This window comes from Chlamydotis macqueenii, chromosome 7 (assembly GCF_036417535.1).
Source record: "Chlamydotis macqueenii isolate bChlMac1 chromosome 7, bChlMac1.mat, whole genome shotgun sequence".
NCBI classification, from domain to species: Eukaryota; Metazoa; Chordata; class Aves; order Otidiformes; family Otididae; genus Chlamydotis; species Chlamydotis macqueenii.
The window spans coordinates 18,218,554-18,244,105 of record NC_141562.1 but is presented as its reverse complement, the minus strand read 5'-3'; the positions used below and the strand labels follow the sequence as shown (position 1 = coordinate 18,244,105).

The window sequence follows — 25,552 nt, the reverse complement described above, 5'->3', positions numbered from 1 at the left end:
CACTTGAAGTTGCTTTAATAAATCAAATGTTTAATTTGTGCCTAGCTTGTGTATTTGTCATTAATTGTCATGACTAGACTTAATTTTTGTTGTTGTTGTTGTTCCTAGGACAGAGATCTAGGTGATGAGTACGGGTGGAAGCAGGTCCATGGAGATGTTTTTAGACCATCCAGTCATCCTCTAATATTTTCATCGCTTATTGGTTCTGGTTGTCAAATTTTTGCTGTGTCTCTTATAGTCATTGTTGTTGCAATGATAGAAGATTTATACACAGAGTAAGTGTAATTGTGCCATACCTTCTGTATATAAATGCTTAAATTAACATAATAACTACAAAAATGAATGTACTAACAGACCTGGAAAAAAGTGTTTGCAAATTTTTTAGCAAACGATCAGATGTAGTATTGAGGAGGGTTCTTTTAAGTTGTAATGAAACTTTGTTCTAGTCTTATCATGAGTTAGTCTCCTTTAATTTTACTGTTTTCATGCTTGATTTTTACATGATTTATTATGAAACTGTAGTTAGTTGTTCTGCAGCATCGTGATTAGATTATATGGGAAATAAATGTGAAAAGATACATATTTCACTCCTAGTTTCATCTGGAGTGACAAAATATTACTATATTTCTTATTGTTTTCCCACGCCTTGTCCTGTAAAGACTGAAGTAGGATTGTGTTGTGTTGTGAAGAGTCCTGTTTACTGCTGACAATGCATTAAGCCAATCTTATCCACAAGTCTTCTCAGAACTGGAGATTTAATTTCTTGAGTTCTTTGGAAAGATACTACTAAGCAGGTGTTGTATATAAAGCCTCCAGCAATAGACAGGCTGTGGTCCAGACTGAAGAGAATTAATTTAAAACAAATAGGACTCCAGTTTAAATTTAACATACCACTTGTGGTTCTCCTAGTTCTCTTCCTTACCTTGTATTGGTTTGAGTTTTTTGGTGTCCTAGATGAACTTACTCTGTTTCTGTAGTGATTGTATTTTGGATACTGGGGTATTATTTTTTTTAAGTGCTTTGTTTTAAGCAATAACTAAAATTTCAAATCTCTGTTCTATTTTCCCTTGCATATGACCTGTAACAATTAACTTTAACAAGTTGTAGTACTTCTAATATACCACTAGAGCGAACTCTTGGGGTTTTTTTTAAGTTTACCTGCCTTCTAATAGTGTGTGTAAAAAGCCACTCTGTAGTACCAGTATCTTGGTATATTTTCATTTTTCATATGGTGTTAGCCTCCCTTGTACCCCATGGTTACATTTCTGGATAGACTTACATATGCATATTTTATTGTGTAGCATGTCAGCTCTTAAAGGGAGGGAATGAATCTGTTTCAGAATGTTTCTGCACTGTAGGGAGGTGTAAGTTAGCAATTGTAATATGTGTCAGAACAGTAATTTAAAAAAATATATGTGCACTTAGTCTTTTATGGCAATAGTCCTTTGCGTCACTTTAAAAGTTAAGTTAATTCTAGGTGTGTAATGGAACAGTTGACCAAATCTGGTGCGGAAAATTCTTATGTTTAGGAAAATAGTGGTGCGAGTGAAAAAGGCTGTGAAACAGCATTATAAGAATGATTTCCCGTCAGTATTTTTCAGGTCTGTTAAAACTCTTGGGGATCATGCAGCTGATGCCGACTAAGAGTCTCTCAGTGAAATTTGGTCGTGTCAGCTATTAATTTATTGATACTGGTTTGTGTTTTGAGAAGCTTTTCCATTAGAATATTTAAAACATAAGTGAGTAAATTCAGTAATAAGAAATCTTGAGATAATTTTAGATGAACTGGTCACTTTACAGGCAACCTGGATTTACATGGGTCACGTCAGACTGCGCGTGGTTGTCTGGGGTTTTGCATGTGTTTCTAAATTGGCTTAAGTTAGGGCAATGGTTAAAATTGGTTTCTGACTAACAATTAACTTTCTACAATGGAACTATTGCTTCATTTTTTTTAAGAAGCCAATGTTATTGTAACGCTCCTTTAGTGTGTGTGACCAGCAGGTATATGTGCTTAGTTCAATCCGTGCAGTCATGGAAGCCGGTTGTACTAAAGATTACTTCTTTGAGTAGGGCAGGCATCCAGTGATGGTTCATCAAAGGCTAAAACACCAAAGGTCTGGAATCTTTCTGAACAACTAAGTTGAAAATAGTACAGCAAACTGGCTGAAAACCTTCTGCTGCTTTTTGCTCTTGAAGATTAACAGGGGGACATGGGGAAACAGCTGAATAACACTTATATCTTGCTATTCTTGGATATGATTTTTTAAAAAATGTATTTGGAGATGACTTTTGTGATTTAAAATTACTAGCTTTGCCTGTAAAAATTCAGAAAAACTATGCCAAAATGAGTACTCCAGCATTTAATGAGGTGATAATTTAAAAATGACTAAACTCCTCTGGTTGGACCATGCCACGCTGATTTGTGGCTTCATTATAATATTTATAATTTCTAAATCAGATTTTCTAATTTTCTGTAAGATTAACACTTTCAATCTTAAAAGTTAATTTCTGAGGGATGTCAGAAACAGCATTCACAGCTGTAGTATATTTTTGTTAATACTGGCCTTATATTAAGCAAAGAGTACCTTTTATGTGCAATAGTTAAATCTTATGCTTAATGTACGTCATGTAAGTAGTTCAGTTCTTTATGCACAAGGGACATGCATCCAGTGAAAATAAATGCCTCTTAGAAAAGGATGTAGTATCTTGGAACTGTTTTTACCAGATTGAGTTAGACTTAGCCAGAAGCTTTGGATACAAACAGTTCTTGCATTACCTAAAAATATTAAATAAAGGCTTCTGCTAAATGTACATATTTTACGGTAATCTTTTGCTCTAATACTGTTTGGTTTTCTATTTAATTTATCAAAATATAACTTCTTGTAGGAGAGGATCAATGCTTAGTACAGCTATATTTGTTTATGCTGCAACATCGCCAGTGAATGGATATTTTGGAGGAAGCCTTTATGCTAGACAAGGAGGTAAATTGTTTTCGTTTTTCAGCATTTTCATTGCATTGTTAAATGGAGACGTTATTATTTTCTATTTTTTTACCAGTATAGAAGTATCCTTACGGAGTAAGGTAATTCAGGTTGAATCAATTAAATTCTTAATAGGAAATATTTTTAGTATATTTAATTTTCATATTATGTCCTATTCAGTCTTGGCTTCATTTTCTAACTGAAGATAGCTCAAGTTTTTGGTTAATTTAAAAGTAATGAGAGCTAAAGAACTATTAACAGTTGTATCTTATGAATTACTTGTTATACTCTTGTATATAATTATTTGGCATGTGATATTCAGAGACTATTAATGGTCTCTCCCTTTTCTGTAGCATGCTGTTAAACAGCTCATGTCATCTTCTCCGGGTGACTCCTACATAGTCCTCCTCTGTAGGTACTCTGGGGGTTATGTTTACTAACACAGAAAGAACAAGTATACAGTACTTACTAGACCATTAATTGTGGATGTGGAAAACTATTTATAGCATCTTTTAAAGAAGGTTTTTCTGCTTTTCAGTATGTGCTGTGCTTTATACTTAGCAAATTCAAAATGAGTATCAGTAGAGAACAGAAGCCCAGTAAAATTGACATCACAGATTAGGACAGTCTGTCTTCAAGTGCTCCCCACTATGCCTCTGAGTTATGACCAATTACATCCTTGCCGTCCACTAGCTTCATCCATTCCCTATGCTGCAATAAAAAAGTAATCAATATCCATTATCTTCTACAGTGCTTTATGAAAAATAATTCTGGTAAGCTTGCAAAATAATTTTTTTTATCTTTTTAGCATGACATACTTGTTAGTATTCAGTCTCAACTGCACTCTAATCTACTCTGTTTGGAGGTTAGATGTCTCTTTTCGTGTGGCTTGCGTGTAAACCTAGAAAAAACAGATCTAGGTAAATCACGGCTGCAGTTCTAAAATGTACCAGGCAGTATAGTGGAGCCAGATTTGCATTGTTTTCTACAGATCAAAACACATACCAAACTGTGAAGTTCTGATTATGTTGGCTCATGGTGAAAATACATATGATCATCTTGAAAAGCATATAGTTTTCTGGCTGTTTTTTATTTAGTGCATATTACAGATGTGTCTGTGGTGTATCAAATTTAAATATAGACAGTACTTAAGAGCATAGAAAGTAAAAGATACAGACAGTGAAAATTCCCAGTGTGTTGCCCACTCCTCAGGGAGCTCTAAACTTAGTAATAACTGCTAACAAGTGTTGCTGTTCCCTTTATGCCTGGAGTTCAGAAATTATTTTTCTTCTACTTTGACTGCTGTTGAAGATGTTTGAGTTCAATTTTGCTTTAGATCAAATGCTGTGGCATTTTGCTTTATACCATGATAGACAGTTCCTTAATGCATCCTGAATGTATTGAGTCAGCTTAGTTGGGTCAAGACAACCTGGAGCAGATGCTGCCTGAAAGCAGCTGTAGTGCCGAGTTGTCCCAGGAGCAGTGCTGAGCTCTTGTGTCCTCTCAGGGTGCGAGCCAGCTCTGCGCAGGGCCAGCTCTGCTATCTCTGTCTCTACTAATTTGCATCTTAAATACACACTTACGTTTCATACCCCGGTGTCTTTGGCTAGCGTAGTCAGCACATGCTGTTCTTCAGCCAAAATGTTCTTACACTCTATCCCTTTTCCTGTCTTTTCACCTGGCCTAATAAATTGATTAATGTGCTCTTGTGAGTTGCTAGGAGTCATATGAAACTGTTAGTTGACTCTTGGCTCTTGTATCAGTGTAGTATGTAATTACTTATTTATTTCACCTTTTTTGGGGAGAAGAAGTCAAACACCTAAATTCTGGAGAGCTTGCGGATACACTGTATTTTGTTTAAAGAGTTCTCACCAGTCCCATTGGAATATCCATTCTTACAGGAAGGCGATGGATAAAGCAGATGTTCATCGGAGCCTTCCTTATTCCAGCAATGGTGTGTGGAACTGCCTTCTTCATTAACTTCATTGCCATCTATTATCATGCTTCAAGAGCTATACCCTTTGGAACCATGGTGAGTCACTTCACTGGAGAATTTAAACACCACTGTGGACACAGGAAAACTACCTTTTAGTCTAAATACAATTGTGAGTCATAGCTTTAACCTCCTAGTTAGAAATTTATTCTACGAAAGTTTTAAGGTGCTTCAAGTATAGTTCCTTTTAATCACAATAGCAACAGCTGCTGGATGCCAACAACAGTTGTCTTTCTGCTTAAAATTACACTTCTGCTTTGCATTCAAGCTTAGTGTTATAACAACATGAGAACCTGAATTTTCTTCTCAATGGCCAATGCAAACTGGATATAAATTAAAATGCAATATAAAAGGATTCCAAGTGAAAGCTGCTTCTAAATCATTGCAGTCAAGCAGAAAAAATAAAAACAAAAGATCAGCCAACAATATGAAATGAGAAGGTCTGCAGAGATGTGGCTTTATGAAGTTTAATCGCTGTTTTCACTTTGTGAAGTGGTATTTAGTATCCAGTTATGGTCTCGTGTCTTTTTGTGAACCATGTCACTTGAAAAACAATGCTGGTTGGATTACTTTCTCATTTAATCGTGATGTTTTTCTTGTTTCTCATGGCTTTTGTCAGGATTTCGTTTGTTGTCATGGCCCTTCAAGTAACCTCAAATAACTCTGTGAATACAGTGTAGGATATAATCAGTTGACACTGTCAGAATTTCTGTTGAGCTTGCAAGGGGTATTATTTGATCACAGAATTTTTTGAAATATGCACCATAAAATTGCTTTTTCTAGTTTTATACAGTAGCACTGTTAACTTAAATAAATATCTTAATACAGGACGGCTTGCTTTCTTTTCAGTATCTTTAGCAAATCTAGGGATTTAATGTGTGGGGTTTTTTTTATAGCTCCCTTCTTTACAAATCAGTTTTTGTGATATGTTAAATTGTTCAGTCTATGCAGAGATGTTTGAGTAGCCTTGGATTTCTTCTTAGTTTAAATCTACCACAAAATGAAGCTTAATATCACAAATTCTATCTTATGAATTGTATTATTTGGAATATAATAAAATTCAGTATGTGACTGAAAATACTTCTTAAGAACACATTTTTAATTAATGTGGTAGAAATCGTAAATAGTAATGACAAGAGAGACAGTTCTCAGTTTCAGGCAAAGGCTTTCAATAATTTTCCACTGATGGCGGAGGCTTACTTTAGATGTACATTGCTGGTTCTGGTCGCCTCCTTAGTAGTAGTATTTTTCCATGCATACCTAAATACTAACTTTTTACATTGAATTTGTTGTTACAAAACCACTAAATATAGTATCAAGCTAAACATATTTATGAACTGTTCACTTAGTTTTTCTGGTTTTCCTTTTGCAAGAAATGAGACAAATCCTGTCTTTGGATGGGGCTTTGAGCAATCTGGTCTAGTGGAAGGTGTCCCTGCCCATGGCAGGGGGATTGGAAGTAGATGGTCTTCAAGGTCCCTTCCAACCCAAACCATTCTGTTACTCTAATTTGTATTAGTTGGTCAGTGCCCCAAAGCAATACTGTATTTGTTTTTCTTTCCTGAGTTAGTAGCTATATACAATACTGTCAGAAAAGTTTCCAACATTAATCTTTGATATGTGCAAAGAGGCCCTGTTTTACTGCTGAGTAAGCATTTATGATATCACATTCTCACTTTCATTCCCGTTTGGAGGTTAGGAATGCTGAGGGAAGAGAATTCCACCTGTGCTGAAGTTTGTCTTGTAAATCTGTTCAACTGATTTGTATTTTAAGGTCATGGAAACTAGTACATGCAAAAGCAAATGGGAATATAAGTCTTCAGGGGTCACTTAATCAGGACGTCAGGACTCTTTATACACAGTGATTTTAATGATCTCGGGGTTTTATGAACGTGTTTGAATCATTATGACTGTGGCAATAAAACTTCAGTGGAGTTAGCAGAGTTTTAGTAGGAGCAGGTTATGAATTGGAAACTTCATCAGAATAAGCAACGCTCTAATGACTTCAAATCAACTAATGAAGCTGATTTGTAGAAGGAAAAGAAAATTGTAGAAGGAAAAGAAAATTGTTTGGAATTACAATGTTATGCTTCAGGTTAAGTCCCCAGGAAGCCCTCTGGCTTTATGGATAAGAGACCTTTGTGTCCTTCCACCTTTGTTTTCAATGTAGAGAAGCTTCTAGAGTTATCTAGTGCAAACTTGATGCTGCTGCATTCTTGAAGAAATAAAACCTCTGCTGTCTAAATGTATTAGAACACAGAAATTACTTCTTTTACCCTGGCGTATCTTGAAACAAGCCTCCTTGATTTAAATTGCTGGCAAGAATTACTACCTCTTCTTGATTACTGTAAGTCTGGAAAAAGCAGAAACCAAATTGCTGAAGAAATTCTCTGAGCTAAAAGGTTGCTAAAAGACTGTGCTTAAATATGGCATCCTGTGCTTTGCCCATTTTGCATTGCCGCTTCCCAGTGAACGACTAGGTAGTCTCCTCTCTGTGACTTAATTCCTCCCTCCAGACAGATTTTTTCTACGGAATGTAGGAAAGGACAGCTGATAATGTCAAAGCCAAGACATCCAAGCTAACGTACAGTTGCTACATCTTTGATCTACCTGGTGTCTACTCTTCTACATTTTGCCTTGAAATGTTCAAATTGATTGGGATCTTCAGGACCTTCATACACCTCACTGTCATTGCAGTCTGTTTTGAACTTCAAAGCTTTGTTCACCTTGTATATCTCATGTCCAGTGTCTGAGATCTTAAAGATGTGGCAGGGACTGGGAAGATGCAAAGCTTGTTTCTGAAATCATTCTTCAGTCTTGGAACTCTGCCTTTGGCCCTTTTGGATATACATGCAAGCTGTCTACTGTGACAAATCTTCTGTAGTGAAATACACCATGAGCCTCAACAAAGGCTTAATCTCTTCCCTGGGATATCTTTCAGCTGCTTTTCCCTTAAAAATGCAATAAAGATTGTGACAGATTTTATTCAAATATGAGAACTTTTTAAAACTTAATGGTTTAAAGCTTTCAACTCGCTAAGCATATGAAGGAGATACAAAAGTCTGGCTGTTTTCTCTCATCTCTTCACCTTTATAGAAGTGCAGTGGGTACTATTAAATTCTTTGTTCTTTTGAAGCCCAAATTTGATTTTTTTAGGGTATTTTGTTTATTATATCCTGTTACTGGTGAACATAGAGTTCATTGTTGTACACCTTGACTTACCTTTTGTTGAGTTTTGTCAGTCTTTTTGGTATGTTTATGAATCATCATTTTATTTTGTTGTGTTTGAATTATAGGCAAAAATGGAGTATGGAACAATTAAAAAATATATTAAATAATGGCAAGTGGAGTGACCTCTCCATATGCCTTTACGAGGAGTGTGACGGTAGAAATACTTACTAATACTTGCTAAGTAATGCAAAATTTCTACAGAGTACAGCATGATTGAATTTGAAGGGACCATCTTAATTCTGGCATTTCATAAGTTGTGACTGCTTGTTCTGTATGTGATACATAATTTAAAGATTTCCATTAAGGCTGCTGTGACTAATGTAATATTCTGAGTGGAGATCCATACAGCTTCTGTTAAACCGTTTCAGATATACAATTTTTATTTTGTTTGAGCAGTAGGTTCCTGTGTGGCTGATGTCTCCAGTATGCATTTTTAATGATACAATTAAATAAGGTTATGCACACTGAATTTCTCTTGGGATCGAGATTCTGGTGTTTGCACCTTTTATACCTTGTTTAAACTAGGAAAAAAAGTGTTTCCTCCATCAGATAGTTTAGTCCAGACTGCAGCCATCCCTGAAAGCCTTAAGTTGATATAAGTATTGGCTGCTACTGAAAAAGGAAGACCTGGTAGTGCCAAAGTTTTTCATGCCTTGAGCCAGATAAGGAAATACACCTGGCTAAAAATAGAAAAAAAATCTAGTTATATACATTCAACAGGATGCTTTCTGTTACTGTGGAAACCTTGGTCAAAAACCTCATTTTTGATGAAAGTAGACACAGCTTAATGCTTCTGCCTAAATTGTCAACAGTTCAATTTTATTACCCAAAACAGAACCCTAGTTTAACAACTTAGTTTTAATAAAACTAATAACACTTTATTTTGAAGCCTTCCATTCTTTTCTTATTCTGTAAAATGTTTGGGCAGATGATGTGCAGAAAACTGTTCCACTGTGCGGATTCAGTAACCTCTATATGGGGGGAGAGTCTCATAACTGAGAGTGCAGTTTTGGTAGCTGACAGGAAAGATCAAGCTGCTGCTTTGACAGTTAATTTTTATTGCTTTTCTCCCTTGTGCATTAAGCAGTCAAGGCACCATAGCCTGCCAGTAGCTGTTTAATATTAGATATGCTCATAAAAATTTTAATTATCACCTTTGAATGAAGTTTAATCTACAGTTGTCAGAAAATATGAAACACATGGCACTAGAACATAAATTATATCCCTCTTGACAATGTTTCCTTTCAGATAAAGAAAACTGAATCCTGCACATTCAGTCAAGGGCAGTAGAATATTCTTTCCCCACCAAAACAAAACAAAAAGGGGTTAGAAAGAATGCAGGCTTGGTGAGCTTGATCATCTCTTCTGTGACAACTAAAACCTGCACACTAAATCAGATGCTTGTGTGTAAATGAGATATTTTGTACAACAAAAGTGCAACAGTCAAAATTATGTAGGTATGTTTTAATGTACTGACTTGGTAGAAAAACTCATGTAATTTGTCTTCAGTGATGTGGATTATGGAGAGTGCGTGCTTGTTTGCTTGATGGCAAACTGGCTTTGTAGATGTAGTAAACTTGCCTGTTCGTGTAACTTGTGTTTTCTGAAGTGGTAGTTAAAACTATTCTCTGAATTTCTCTTGGCTGATGTTACAGTATTACTTCTCTTAAAAGGCTCACGAAGAACGAACTTTCTTATCTCTGCCTTTCTCTGTCATATAACAGCTATTATTGGGGGTTTGTTTTTTTTAGTATGTTACCAGTGACCTCTGTAGGTAGGCACTTCTGCGGGAGGGCAGAGCACATGTGTGTTGATCCTGCTTTCATTTCCTCTTGCCGTTTGTGGTGGTAAAATGGAGGCCAGTAAGTGCCCGAGCTGCTTTCACCGTTATAATCTCATTCTCCAAGACATTTGAGGCAGAAATCTCCTAAGTTCATTTCCTTATTAGTTAAGACACTTGTGTACCCTAGTGCCCTGTGTGTTCTTCAGTCTGAATTTAAACTCTCTAGGTTTAGGCATTGCCCAGCCTGCATCATCACTGTCCTTGCCATCTGTGGCAGCAGGCAATACCTGTTCAGTTTGGGTGGGAGTGATGTCTTCACCTCAGATCTGAAGTTAAGAGGAACATGCCCCAAAACGCAGAATGTAGAAAACCCAGTTATCTCCAATCATCTTTCGCATTGGGATAAGACTGGTGCTGCCAAGAATGAAGAAAGTAATTTTCAGCAAGCAACAGTCTGAGCAGGTAGACTACCTTGGAGTCAGGCAGCAAGTTGAAAGCAAGAAAGAAGATACTACTGATGTCAGCATGGGTTATGCTGGTTGTAACTAGCACCAGTTGTGTTAGTCAACCTACTCAGACCAGCAGGTTGCTGACACCTGGGTGGGGTGATCTCAGAAGGCGGAACATTCCTGTTCTTATCAGCTTGAACAGCTTGTCAGAGGCAGGTGGATGTAGAAGGCATTCCTGAGCCTGCACTATTGTCTGCTTGCTCTCTTAGTTAGGCTTCTGCACTGCAAAATGATCTCAGATAATTTTTAGAGTTCTGAATGGGTCCAAGAAAAAAGGAAAATATGCACTTCATTTCCAGCTGTCCTGAGAACATAGCGTAGCGTTAAAACAGGCAGTTCATTGTTTAGCAAAACATTGACTTTACCTAAGGCTGCTTACTAGATTTCATTGAAGATGCTAACTGTTCTATCTGAAATCAGTTCATTTTCCAGCCAAGTGCTTAATAGAATAGGAGGTGTTACACTGTTATCAGCCATGCTTTGACTGATCTGATAATGAAACCACAAGTACTCAGGTTTTCTGATGGATGCCAATTATAAGCATACTGGGGACAGGTTGGCAGTACTTACTGAAGCCATTATTCAAGGAACCTTGGTCTGTCTCAGCTTGTTTTATGCAGATAAACATTTGAGATTTCAAAGCTGCTGCTGAGTCAGTCTTCTGGACAACACAACAGCCGTGCCCTGTGGGAGCAAGTTAGGCCTACTCCTTGCCCACCTAATTTGAAGCCACTGAGCACTGCAGTTGGTGTCACTAGAATGAGATGCTGTTGACTGCCTTTCTTTATCTAGGAGTTAAACAGCTTATCAGTAATTAGGCCTTGGATGGTCCTTGCTTGGTTCCTTCTCTGAGGTTATGTTCGCTCAGTGTGGATTCCCTACGGTTGATATATTTTACAAGATGGACAATTGCCAGCGATGAAGTTTTGTGCCAGGTGAGCTTGAAACCCAAGGCTGTTCCTGGACAGTTTATTTCTGCAGTAAAGCAGTGGATTCACTTTCTATCACTATGCCCAGTCAGGGCTAATTCCTGAGATCAAGAAACGAAGCTACAGACACCTTGATAACTGCTCTGTAAAAGACAGTTGTGGCTGTGTGAGCAGTACAGATGCCCTTCCACGCTGCCTGTGTCCACGCTGCCTGCCTCAGCCAGGTTTGAAGCCTGCCTGTTGGAGCGCCACAGAGTGCCATGGACACGGGCTGCCCCCCAGCAAGCTCGTCTTGGAAATGGAAATGGTTTCAGTATGATCAGCTCAGAAATTCTTTGGATCATGTCCAGATGTTAATTCTTGAACATCTCTTCTACCCACTGCATTTCAAACAAGCTGGGACTTTTTGGTCAGAGTTTTAGTAAATGTAGGACTAAGATGTTCTTTGATGTTTCCAATACCTCTTGACCCTTTTATCTGAAAATTTTCATCTGCTCGTTCTTTTAGACTGAGCAGTTTCCAAGTGCAGAACGTGCATCTCTTAAGTGTATATGTTAAGTGTAAGTTGTATACTTCTGTAATTTATTCTTAGGCAACCTCAGTCTCCTACCTAAGACACTATGCTTAGTTACCTGTGCTTTTTCCAGTAATGGAAGATACTGAAGATGTATTAAATTTGTAAAATCTACTTTATTTTTGGCAAGTATAAATACTACTTAGCTTTTCCTTATTTACCACTGAAGTTTGACATTTTAGTGGCTCCTAATATAATTCTGTAATAACTTCTCCTCAAAGACATACAGAGCAGTCTGGACAGTGCTTCTGTTTGTTGACCACCTGTTTGGTTCTATGAAGCATGAAGGCTTGCTCTGTCCCACCCCAGGCAATGTTTTTCCATTTGCATATGGCCTAGGCTACTAATAATATGCAAATCAGTAATAGAGGGATAATCCACAAACTTTTGTCAGATGTTGCCTTAAACTGGTGTGATTGACTTAATGCTAAGTTCATATTGAGCTAATGTAGTGCAGGTCCTCATCTCATGAAGCCTAGTTTTTCTTGCTTTTCAGCTGCTTGCAGTAGATTTCTGTAGATATAACGTGTGAACACACTTTATTTATCCTGGATTAACTGCTGCGTACACAAGTCAGTGCGTGACTCTTAGACCTGGTGCTCTGTCCATTGTTTTGGATTAATCTGCTGCTATGGACTTTGTGTCCTGATGAAGTCAAAGAGGAATATAGCTTCTTTGCTCAGGAGGCCCTAGAGTGTACACAGAGCCTCAGGCAACAGTGCTTTTAAAAGGCAGTATTTTAATGTGTTTGCATAGAGAAGGTCACAGGGTCAGTATTCAGAACTGTGGTTATTGCATTACAGGCAACTGTTCTGTCTTCAGTTATCAATATCAAAAAGTTAACAAACTGTCTAATGCTAATTCATTTTGTGCTAAAGAGTTATGAGTAGAGAACGTCTTGGTAAACACTTGAAATTTTCCCATTTTGGAAGATAAATTTATGTTGCCTTCAAGGCATAGTGAAAGTAGAGCTGCATACATATACTGGAAAAAAAAAGATAATTTCATGGTAAAATTTTAGAGAGGCTGTTCCATTGGAAAGAGGTAGAACATTGGCTTGACTTTGCTGCATTGTGCATAAACCTAATCTCTATTTGTAAGCAGGGTCATTATGCTTCTAGAATTGTGTACCTGTGCATACCAGTGGTCACCTTGTGTCTTTGGCAGTCTGTGTTCTTAATTACCTGGTTGGTGGATAGTGGAGAGAATGTAACCAAAATTTTGTTTAGTAGCATTCTGATAGGGTTTTGCAATTCTTGTTTGGGTTTCTTTTTTGGACTGGATTAAGAACTTCACTTCCAGTAGTTGTAGTTTTGTATGCAGCTGCATAACTGCAAGACGTTAACTCCCAGGGACAACATACTCCACAAAAATTTGAGAAGCTGACAAAATTTTCTATGGTGAAGTACCATGAAGATTTCCATTTCATTCCTTTGCAGTGTATTAAATATAATGATTAGATGAAAACACACAAAAAAAATCTGTAATGGTTCTGTTCTCTCAATTGATGCAAGAAGATGTACTTAATAATGTTTATTATGAAGTTTTTCAGGAAATAAATGCTTCCATTTGATAAAATAGGTGTATATTGACCAATGGTTCATAACTAGGAGTACAATTCTGCAGCAATAACTACTAATGACTAACATATATATGAACAGAGTGGGTTATCTTCTTTTTTCATCTTGTTTTTTTTTTTTAATTATTATTTTATTTTTCTGCTTGCAGGTGGCAGTGTGCTGTATTTGTTTCTTTGTCATTCTTCCATTGAATCTCGTTGGTACAATTCTTGGCCGAAATCTGTCAGGACAGCCCAATTTTCCATGTCGTGTCAATGCAGTGCCTCGTCCCATACCAGAGAAAAAATGGTAAAGACAAGCATGCATGTTAACTAGATGTATTCACTTCGGTGTATTTAAAATATTTAAATTTTCAGATATGATCATTAGAAGTTTTTCTAGAATAACTTCTTTTGTTTAAATTGAGTTGTGTCTAGAAGAACACCTCTACTTTTCTTAATATGACCTTTCCTTAATATGATTTTTCTGTTGAACAAAAACGCCAAGTGCAGTTAATGGTTAATAGTTGTAGCAGGATTTACAGTCCTGGATCACTGATTCACATTTGGCCTGAAATGCTCTTCAATCTGTTATGTAAAAGAGATGATCCCAACCCAGTTCTTCTATGGGTATCTTGAAACTAAACCTTTCCTCTTTAGTTAATGCCTCTTTCAGATTTAGGATTGAATGTGCCTTGGAGGCAGAACTGTTCCCTTTAATGGTCTCAATGTACAAGCTGAGACACATTTGCAGGGTGATGGTGGGGGAGAAGCTTGCAATGCTGTTCCCAGTTCTGCACTTTTTTTGATGGGACAGAGCCTAAAGTTCTCCAGGTATATGGTTTGAATATACCTGGAGAACTTATTATGGTGCGAATAAGCCTTTATTATTTTTGAAGTGACTATAAAGGGGTGGGTGCCTAGTCTCAAAAAGTAGAGTTGGATTTTTGGAAAATCATGAATGCAGTAACTTTTTCCCTATTAATTTAAATCTGAGATGGAAGCAGCAAGCTATGGCAGTGAAAACATCCTCAGAGGATTTTTTAAATAGATTTTTCTTGCTTTCCCTGTTCAGAGGAATGGAACAGACAAAATGAAGCAGGCACTGAAACGTGTACGCCTGTGATATCCAGGAAGTGCAGCACACTTAGTCTTGTTAGTGGCAGGTTGTGCAGCTCAGATGCTAGGATTTGATTTATATTGTGACCTGTATCTTGGGAGTCTGATGGATTTTTCTGGATCAGCATGACAGATAAAAAGAAATAAGATACTGCTCTTGAAGGTGATGAAATTGCACACCGTCAACTTAGACAAGTCTCCCTATAAATAATAAAAGAAGCTGCAAATTAAATCACTAGTTACCAGCTTGATTCAGCATCATTGCAAGTACTACACAGAGGTCACCTTTAGTAAATGACAGTATCATCTACAGGTAGCCAAGGTAGCCAAGCATTCGTTTTTGGCCATAGGCTTATGACTCACTGTAGCATTAAAAATGAACACTGGTTCTTCATTATATAACCATTACCCTGCAAAATTTTGTTTGCACTTTTTGCTGTATTTGTAGCCGTCAATAGCTCTGAGTTTTCACTGCCTTCATTCAAGGCTAGTGGGCGTTATGGGTCTTGATTGATTAATTCCGTTTTGGGCAAGAGAGATTCTTTCTGTAGCCTGTTAGGCATTTAACCAGCCTTACCTTATACCTGTAGGTGATAGGCATGAGACTTATGTCTTGTTTCAGCTTCCCCAAGAATAACTCCTTCTATCCATAAACATGACATCTTTGTGGAAATCTTCTTTCTAATGTGCTGATATGAGACAGAAATGTTCTTGTTAGCGTGCCTTTTAAATAATTCTCCCTAAACTAATCTTAATATCTTTCAGGTTCATGGAACCAGCTGTAATTGTTTGCCTAGGTGGAATCCTCCCTTTTGGATCAATTTTTATTGAAATGTGAGTATGTGAGCTATTTGACAATTTGATTTAAAAGTGTGATAATTTAAGTTCAATTACAGTATCATCTGCTTATTTTGTTTACTCTCTTCAGGTATTTCATTTTTACCTCTTTCTGGGCTTACAAGATCTACTATGTTTATGGCTTTATGATGTTGGTTCTGGTTATCCTCTGCATTGTGACAGTTTGTGTGACTATCGTTTGTACGTATTTCCTGCTAAATGCAGAGGATTACAGGTGGTAAGTATTGCATTATTTGCATGGTTAACCAGATTGTGAGAGTTCTATAGAAAAGTAATGTTCTTTGGTCTGGATGGGTCTTTTTGAAGTGTCCCATGTCCTTATTTTAGCTGTAGGGAATAAAAGGGATCCTTTCTATACAGGAGCTTTCTGTGTGTATGTGCATCTGTGTGTGCATGTATGTATGTACTAAAAAAAAAAGTCAAGGCACACGGGAATATGACAAAGGATCATCACTTGATATCAGTGGTAGCTTTTGCCATAGAAGCTTTGGTTACTTAGGGCAGACAACTTTTAAATTTTGTTAAATAATACTGTAGAAACAGTACACTTTATTTTCAGGGTAAGGTTTTAGTGCATTGTGCATCTTCTTGGGAAGCCTTTTGGTTGGATATGCGATGGACATCTGTGTTTCTTTTCAGGCAGTGGACAAGTTTTCTTTCTGCGGCATCAACTGCAATTTATGTTTACATGTACTCCTTTTACTACTACTTTTTCAAGACAAAGTAAGTGGTAGATTTTTTTTTTTTGCTTGGATATCAGGTTACCATATTACCAAATAAGTTTATTGAGAAAAACTGGGGAAAGTACCTAGCATAAATGCCTATTTTTCTTTTTCAGGATGTACGGCTTGTTTCAAACATCGTTTTACTTTGGTTATATGGCAGTATTTAGCACAGCTTTGGGAATAATGTGTGGTAAGTTTCAAATATATTGGCAGTTTTCTATCAGAATTTTTCAGACTGTCATGTTTCTGATTTTAGCTCTGTGGTTTTGCTGGTGGAGTGCGTAGGTCTGCAAGATGTGCTCAAAAAGCTTACAGTCTTTAAAAAGAATCTTAAAGTTCTCTGCTCATACTTGATTCCTACCTGATACAGGAGATTTCTTTGGATTGTGTCTCCGATAGGAAGATATTTTATATACTATGCAGCGAACTTCACCCTAAGTGCAAGCTTGAAACACTCAGTATTTGGCAAGAAGTTCTGCAAAATAAATTCCAAATTAAGTTGAGTCCATGATACCAATTTGTTTTGGAGTTTTTACTGTTGCTCCGAGACGAGGAGCTAGGTACACCCATTGAGGCATCAATGGTATCGTAGTACTGATGACACTTCCATCTGTATCTTGTGGCCTGTATACGTGAGGGTGACCAGAACAGAAGGGACTTCAGGATAGCATTTGGGAAATAAGTATTGGAATATTCGCAGGTGAGGAGAGTGCACAGTGCTCCTGTGTGCAGCTGGTTTTCATTGCTTTTGAAATACTGTTTTGAGAGATGTTTAGAAAAAAACTCAACAAGGAGGTCATCTGATAAAGTCGGATATACTTGTTCACCTGTTAGCTTTATTTTTATCCTTTGCTATGTGACTTCCAAAAAGTGCATGAAAGCAGCTTGGTTCTTTTGCGCTTTTCTGTGATGTTACTTGCTTTTTATGTGTGATCCTTCTTTAATACTTTCCCTCTTAGTAGTGAATGAATAGTCCTATAGACTCTAGTGGAAGGCTTTCTTTGAGTTAGATATTTGAGACACGTGATGTCTTACAGGAACTTACTTTTTGTAAAGTATACATTTCTTGATATCCCAAGAGGGTGGGTAATTTCACAATGCTTTATAAAAAGGGGAGGGAAATAATATCTTAACTGCTGAGTACCTGTTCCCCTTTTCTCTCATACAATCTAATCTTGCTTCATCAGGTTCTTGGCACGTTACAAGACTTCCCTGCTGCTCTGGTAGTCTTGTAGCCATTTTTTTTCTTTAATAGGCTTATACTTCCAGCTGTAATCTTTTCTTTTCAAAGTGCTCAGGCTGGTATTGATTAAAATGTCTCTGATGCAGAAGCCAAGCTTGCTCACCAGTTTCTGTAATTAAAATGTTTTTTAAAACACAGAAAAGGAAGATTGTCGAATGCTTTCTTGTCATGGTAGGACAGTACTTGATGGAATAAAAATCCAAATTTATTCAAAATCAGAAAATACTTCAACATATTAAACTTTATTTCCACAGCTCTATTGAGTTCTTTTTATCTTTTTAAGTATGTTGGAAGAGAAGCTGTGAGATCCCTTTTTACCAAGAACTCCCATTTCCAGCATGTGGAGGCAAGGAAAAAAATCCCCTGTCAAAAAGCATTTGTCTAGGGAATTTGCTGCCATTGAGGTCTAACAAAGACATTTGTTAGAGAATTGTGCACAGTGCATGCTACTGACTGAATGTCTCCTGTGAAAAGTGTGTAGAGCTGTGCTTTGGAGGCTTACACGAATGGGTGTGTTCAGTATCACACAGCTGGATGTAAGATGAACTAGTTAGGGTCCAAGGCAGCCACAGGGAAGCTCTCTGTAGGCTTGTATTATCCAGCTCTGGTTTTAGTGCCCCTGCTAACGCATAGTGAACTCAAATCCTGCGTGTAGTGGGATACTTCGATCCACAAAGTCTACTGCCCTCTGCAGAGCATCTAAGTTCTGGAACTGGACAGTAAAGGGAGCTCATGAGAACTTCCAAACCTTGTAAGCTCCCTGTGCTTCCCTCTTAGTGACACAAAAGAATAAAACTTATTCCCCAACTCAGTGGATGGCTTAGGAGCTAGGTAGTATAGAAAGGCTTCTTGCAATACCATACTTCACCATCCAAATAAATACTGTAAGTACAATTGAAGGGCTTTTTAAAAGAAATCTGTGCTTACAAAGTAACAACTGTAATAAGTGTTAATTGGTTTGAAGTAATAAATGGAATTTAATCTTCTGTTTTGTGGTTGCTCTTCCTCACTATTTGGATTTTTCTGTTTATTTAAAAGCTTGTTGTTCTGCTGAAGTATGCTTGCAGTCTATTTCTGCTAAATCTATATAGGCCATAACAAAGTTAAATACCTTATCAGATTATATTTGAAATAAATAAATAAAATTATTCTCTTTACTGTGGATTTTTTTTTTTCTTTAAATGAGCCAACTCTCCTGGGCTTGTTTCAGGAGGACATTCTTTAGTTGTCATTGTCTAGGGTCTCCCCCTCCCCGCCCCATGTTTTATTCAGTGGCTGTGAAGTAGCCTTGAGGCTTAACCCCTGCCTTGTGTATTGGCCATTAGTGGCCTTCATGGATAAGGCTCCTGTGATTCAGAATAGGTTATGATTTGTTTATGGGGTTGAGAGCTTGTGGTCCCATGTGACTACTACTCTCTGCTCCTCCCCCTCACTTCCATCTCATGCACACATTCTTCTAGATCCCAAACGAAACACAGTTAGTGGTTTGTTCTCCCAGATTGCTGTGATACCTTCCATCACATCACTAGAGAAAACCTCAAAGAACAAATTCTGGAATGTATCTGAATTTAGTAACTAAAATGGGTATTGGATCTGTTGGCAGTGTCTGCTTTAACAGGTAAAACATGATGAGTCTTAAAACAGGAGTCCAGTGCCACTATTTTGTCAATTTACTGCATAAAACAGAAGATAAGTTTCTTGACAGGCTACAGAAGAATCTGGGTGTGCTCCTGTATGACTCCAAGCTCACATCACCTCTTCTGCACAGCCCGTGCTTTGGTCTGTCAGAATGCTGCACTGGTCTCCTGGAACTGCCAGCCTCGCTGCTGTGTCCTCAGCACACTTCAGGCTTACAAGCAGCAACCTGATCTTGTGTGTGCTGCATTTGTTTTAGTCAGACTCTGCTTTGTCCATTTGTTGGCCAGTGGAATGGTTGTCATCATATTTATACAGCTTAAAATGCCATGCAGCACAGAGGCTGACTCCACAGGCTCTTTACTACTCTAATAGCATTGGAACGATGCATCAGGTTTTCCTTGTGCAGATTTCCTGATTAGATATGAATGCTGGGCTTTCGGGGTCTAAAACCCAAAATTCTGTGTGAGTTTAATGGCTGACCTCATGAATTATCTGAGCAGTCCCCAGAATTTAAGAACTCTCTAAGTTCTGAATAGATCTGTGGTCAGCAATGCTAGCTGCAGGTCTGTATGGCCTTAGTTAATAGAGGCAAAAAAAACCCCTTTATAATTTTATTGAAGAGTTAAGTTTTGGCAGAATTTTTTTAGTGTTGGTTAGACTGTTGTATTGTAACACATCTTTTACTAGTGTGCTGCATTCCACATCACTGAAAATGTTGTTTCATGCTTTATTCTGGGCTTTTCTTTATTGCTTCAGGGAAGCAAAAATCTGTATTTAGAGTCTGTTCTTTACTGAGTATCCAAGTGTTTGATGTTAGGAGTTCTCTTATCTGTACTAAGTTATAGGCCCTCACTTCTCTATCCTTTTCTTCCCATATTTTATGATGTGTTATTCTGGCAGTCTGACAGCAGTTCTTTCTTAATTCTTGCTTGATTTTTCAACTTCATTTCTAACCTGAGTTAGCCAAACTACTTCCACAAGACTGATTTACTCTCATCTTGCTTGGAAGAGAAGGAGAAGCACTGGGGTATTCCCTGCAGATATCCTAAGACAACAGTATTTACTGAGCCTGGCAAACCTGAGGTTCTGGGTTTGACCAGGTAGGTTGCTGACCTCTTTCTCAGAAGAGGTTCTTGGTCTAGTGGGTTTCTTTCATTTTTCTAGGTGTTGATAGTCCTGCAGTATTTTGGGTTTAGCATAAACTGTTGCCTCTATCAAAAACCCAGTGACCAGTTATTTTATTACTGCTGTGACAATGCATACTCTGCTCATGACTCTTACTAATTTGAAAACCACAGGTTGCAATTTCTTTTAACTACTAACTGCTACTAGTTTAATCTCTTTGTACAGACCTCCGTGGAGTTTAAGACTCCTGGGATGGGGATCTATTATTATTTATGCCTTGTGGGAAGGAAAAAGCCATCTGCCAATAAAACACTGATCCACACTTATAATAAAAACTCGCCCTCCCATCCGCCTTCCCTGCAGAGTGGGTGATTGTATGTTTTTTACCCTCTGTTCAGAAAAAGGGACTCGGTTATTGGCAGCAGTAGGGGGGCTGCTATATTTATCGAGGCCAAGTGAGCGTGGCCTCTTGGTAAGATGGCTTAATGGATTTAGATTGCTAGAGTAGGGGAGTTCTTGCCAGACATTCACTGAGAGCATGGATAATTAGAGTTTGAGAACAAGTATTGCAGGTAAATAATTTTCTGTGTGCAGAGTGCATGCTTTATGTGACTTTGTCTGTTTAAGTTTGTGTGTTTTATATTGCTGGCTTATTTTGATGATCAGCTCTCATACTCAATTTTTTTGATTTATTTTGCAGGAGCTATTGGTTACATGGGAACAAGTGCCTTTGTTCGTAAAATCTACACTAATGTGAAAATTGACTAAGGAAATAAGAAAATTGAACTATGGATCAGCTCCTGTTTTCATGGGGATGAACTTGCACAACAAAGAGCGCGAGAAGAGATTTGGGTTTTAACACTGGGCACTCTATGGGTCTCTATTTGGTGGATGGCTTAAAGTAACATCTATTTCATTGATCCTAGGTTCTTACTGACTGCTTTCTCCAACTGTTCACAGCAAATGCTTGGATTATATGCAGTAGGCATTACTACAGTACGTGGCTAATCTTCCCCAAAAAAAAAACCAACAAAAAACCTAGCTCATTAAAGATGAATAGACTAGCTCTCTTCAGTGAAGAGGACAAACGGTTTATTTAAAGCATTTGTTCCATTCAGTAAAAAGAGGGAAACTTGGCTGCTAAAACTACTTGAATAGTAGTCTTCCTGGTACTTTACATTTCTAAATTATGTAAAAATGCCGTTCCAGAAAGATTACTCTTCTGATTTTTACTGCCATTGCCAGAATAGGAGGTATGTTTTATATTTTGACTCCAGGTGCTTTTTGGTTTATTTGCGATAACAACTATACCCTACACTCATTTGTTTAAAAAATAATTTAAAAATAGATAAGAAACCCATATGCATGTAATATATCAGCTGTTGTTCTAGTTGGACCAACTTCCCTTTATTTATCTTTAAAGTGATATCCAGCTACATCTTCAATCCATCCAAAGAAAATACAGTCTGAAGACGGGATGTGTTCTCTGCAATGCAATTTACTGTACAGTTAGAAAGCAAAATGTTAAATGAAGAGGATTGTTTGTTTTTTAATAAACACTTTGAGGTCTAGATTAAAACAAAACCAACATTTTAACTGAATGTCTAAAGTGATTCTCCTTTTTTTCCAAGTTAGTCTTGCTTCTTTTATTTTTTTTTGTTTGGGTTTGAATGGCAATTTTCCTTTAGACATTATACAAGGGGTAATAAGTGTATATAACATTAAATAATGTAACTTAGGTGTAGATCCCAAATGTATTTGGTTGTACAGATTTACTACAGAGTACTTTTCTGATGATTCGGTGTAAAAATGTGTGAATTTGGGTGGCTTTTTACATCTTGCCTGCCATTGCATGAAAAGTTGGGGTTTCTTCACAATGTGTGTATGTCATGCTTTTCTGTTCTATTTCCTTTCTCAAGCTCTTACAGGAATTAAATTTGTAACTTAGAACATTTTAATTTTTGTTAATCCTGTCTGGACACTTGTGTAACATCAAAAGCGCAGTTGCTTTATAGTGTTCAGAAAACTAAAATAAACTTTTCATACAAAATATTCTGATTGTGAAAATAGATGAGTTTGCAGTTGAAAATGATTGAAAGGGCAATGCTGCTGAATGCCAGTTTCTGTATAAAATATTAGTGTGGTTTTCAAATATCAAAACCCCATGCTTTGAATTTAGAATTTGCTTACAACTGTATTGTACAATACAGTTCCAAAGTGGATGACCAGCCCAAAAAGATTCTTCTTGGCTGAATTGTTTGTGGAGAAATCTGTTTTGTGATCCACCTAGTGTACTGAGAAAAGTAGGGGTAAGTGTGGACTGAAATAAATGGGCAAATAAAGGTTAAGTCTTTCTAAGATGACTGTTAATTATGCACTGTATTTGGCTAGAAATATCCGGAATGTGTTTGTGACAGATTTGAGAGGCAGTTGGTTTGATTTTTTTTTTTTTTTTTTTTTTTTTTTTAAGGCATCTGCCACATAGGGATGTTTTCATCAGTGTGGCTCTCTGAAATACAGCACCTGCCATGGAGAAGGCAACTTCCTGGATTTAAAAAATGAGCAAAGTGTTTATATTGATTCGCACTGTATTGTGTCTCTGTAAAAAGTACTGATAATGCAGTAGCCACAATGAGAAAAACCATGCTTTGGGTTGGAGGCTGGGGGAGCTGAACTGATAGGTAATAGTGAGCAGCAGTGCATCGTGCTGTATATAGCTTCTGAAAAGTACTTGAGTTTCAGCTCTGATTTCTCTGGCCAATTTTAACCAATCTGTCAGAAAATAATTAAGTTTTGCTTCAAGTGAATGGTTGGTGTCTGTAGCTGAACACTCTGCTATTTAACAGAAGAGAATTTTTTTTTTTTTAAGTGCAGGCTGATTTTGAGATGAACTTATAAACTGGGTCAACAGTTAGGTTTTCCTTTATTCCAAAACATGGAGACTTAAAGTGAAGAATGGTTTTTGTACTGGTTCTTGCTAGGACATACAGCTGTGGGAAGCCCTCTTTTCATCCACGTTCTTCTAAATCTGAAGTGAGAAGCCATTATCTCCACACAGTAAATACATTAAGTACTCTGCTGAGATACAGGTTTTTAAAGGGAATATTTTGATAATGGGTCTGTTTCTCTATTGAGAGCACTGCTATGTGATTAGTCTATCAGAACTGTCACTAAACTGTTTGTGAATTTCATTTAATCACATTTTAATGCCACAGAGTGGTGGGTTGCGTACTTGCTTTCTCTGTCCTCTGGCATTACTAGCTTTTGCATATCCAGATAGGATTGTATAGCTTTTAAAGTGACATTGAAAAGATACTTGCCGCACAGGCATTGCTTTTGTTTCTGCAAGCACGTTCCTCTGGAGGAAGTACTGTGTTTATATAATTGACATTTTTATACTTCCACCCTAGTACATGAGTAAGTTGGGGGGTTGCTTTGTTTTCCTCCTTCCTTTTGGTTTCTGAAGGAGTGCAAAAAGTGACCAGTTTTCAACAGCTTTTCTTTATGGTTGCTGTTTGGGACAAGGCTATTCATTTGCCCCCAAAAAACTGTGGATATAGCTTGAACCATCTTGCTTAATAGAATTTGGAAACTCTCTGCTTAGATGATGTAGTCCTTCCTCTTTTATGGAAGAAATAAAGATCTTACAGCCAACACTCCTCTTTCCATGATTGTTTCTTAGGAGTTTCTGGTTCTTAAATGGAAGCTTTTTTGATAACTCCTCAGTTGGCCGCTCAGTGCTTCTCTTCCCACTTCTGCTACAGAGGCCAGAGAACTGAGTAAATGGTTGTGCAGCAATAGTCAGTCTTTATCAAATGCTTTACATAAATATAATTGCAAATCTTTTCAGTTGAGGCAGAGTGCGTACATAGTAAGCACCTGTGGTACTTTGTGTATGAAAAGTGGTGAATGCTGGATTGGAGATAATGGAGCCTGTAAATAAACATTACATTATGCTCTTTTTTTTTTTTATGTCTGAATGTTTTGAAGCAACAGTGTCTATTAATTCCTCTCCAGTATTCCCTTCCGAAGTGTGTAAAGGGGACACAATTAAATTGTTTTCTGTGTGATAGTCTAGGTGTATTTCTTTAAGAAGTTTCAGGTTAAACAAAAACAATAACAACAACAACAACAAAAAAAAAAAACAAACCCAAACCAAAACCTAATGCTGCTGTTGAATTTTACACTTCTGGAGCTAAAACTGGGTAAAATTGATAGCACATTCGTATCGCTAGCTTTACTGCAGAGGTGACACAAATGAGAAAGTTAACATTTCCCCCTTCGGTATCACCAGCATCTAGCCAAATTTGCCCAATGAAGTATATGGACACAGCTTCACTGAACACAGCAAAATTACTTAACTGTGAGTACATCAGCAATTTCTCCACTGGAATGTGTCTGAAAAGCATAAGCTTAGGAAAAAAACAAGCTTTCTCCCTAGTCTGTGGACTGCAGGCAAGTAAACTGAGTAGTTGGAGCTAGAGTTGATGGGTCCTTTTATCTTGAATTAATTCCTAATTGTGCAGCCTGTGGTTCATTTTAAGGGTCCTGTAGGTTGATCCCTTTTTTTGCTTCCTTGGATCTTTTCTAGCTAAATGCGCTATGGTAGTGGCAGCCATGCAAGGGCTGTTAGCGCTGCTGCTCAGTGAGGAGAGCCAGCAGCCTCAAACAAATAACCTCTCACCAGGGTTAGCACTGAAGTCACGAAAGCCTCTGCTGTTGTTGGACCTCTGTTGGAACAAACCCATGCTTTACAATTTTAAAGCAGCACATTTATGACTTGCATTCTTCAGGAGCATCTTTTCTCGAAAAGGAAGAAAAAAAAGGTTTGGTGCCATTCATTATCCAAAGGTGGAAGCATAGGAATGAGCCTTGCAAAGGAACATTAGATTTTTGCTAAATAGCTTCAGTCAGAAAAGTCTCCAAATTTTCTGAGGAGATATCTGCATGCGAGTTCTACTAATAGCACTAGTGTTCTTCACATCTCGCAGTTTTATCCAGGAGGTGCTTCTTCAGCTAGGGGAAGGGGCTGTTAGTGTTCACTTTTATGTCTAGTTACACGGTTCTGAAATTTTTGTCAGTTTTTGGGTTATAGCATATGGAACGATAGAAGAAAACGCGCACAACAAAAGATGGAAGAACCCATGAATCTGGAAGGCTTTGTGCAGTTCTGGTAAATTCAAGCAGTTCTTGGAGAGAATAATTTTAAAGGGCAGAAAGTCAGTTGGGAAAAGGCTAAGAAAAAGTTGTTTTATCTGGTGGACTGACCTATTTCAAAGCCAAGCC

General features: G+C 37.5%; 1 protein-coding gene across 1 annotated transcript in view; it reads left to right on the top strand.

Moving 5' to 3' along the window:
- The window catches only part of TM9SF3 (transmembrane 9 superfamily member 3), a 49,075-nt gene extending 25,155 nt beyond the window's left edge, over positions 1-23,920 (top strand). Inside the window, exons 7-15 of the mRNA XM_086751828.1 lie at positions 109-275; positions 2,887-2,981; positions 4,883-5,013; positions 13,729-13,868; positions 15,443-15,511; positions 15,606-15,752; positions 16,175-16,258; positions 16,374-16,450; positions 20,967-23,920. Of these exons, the coding sequence (XP_086607954.1) occupies positions 109-275; positions 2,887-2,981; positions 4,883-5,013; positions 13,729-13,868; positions 15,443-15,511; positions 15,606-15,752; positions 16,175-16,258; positions 16,374-16,450; positions 20,967-21,034 (978 nt within the window). The 3' untranslated portion in view covers positions 21,035-23,920. The remainder of the gene's footprint in view (positions 1-108; positions 276-2,886; positions 2,982-4,882; positions 5,014-13,728; positions 13,869-15,442; positions 15,512-15,605; positions 15,753-16,174; positions 16,259-16,373; positions 16,451-20,966) is intronic.
- The last annotated feature ends 1,632 nt before the right edge of the window (positions 23,921-25,552 follow it).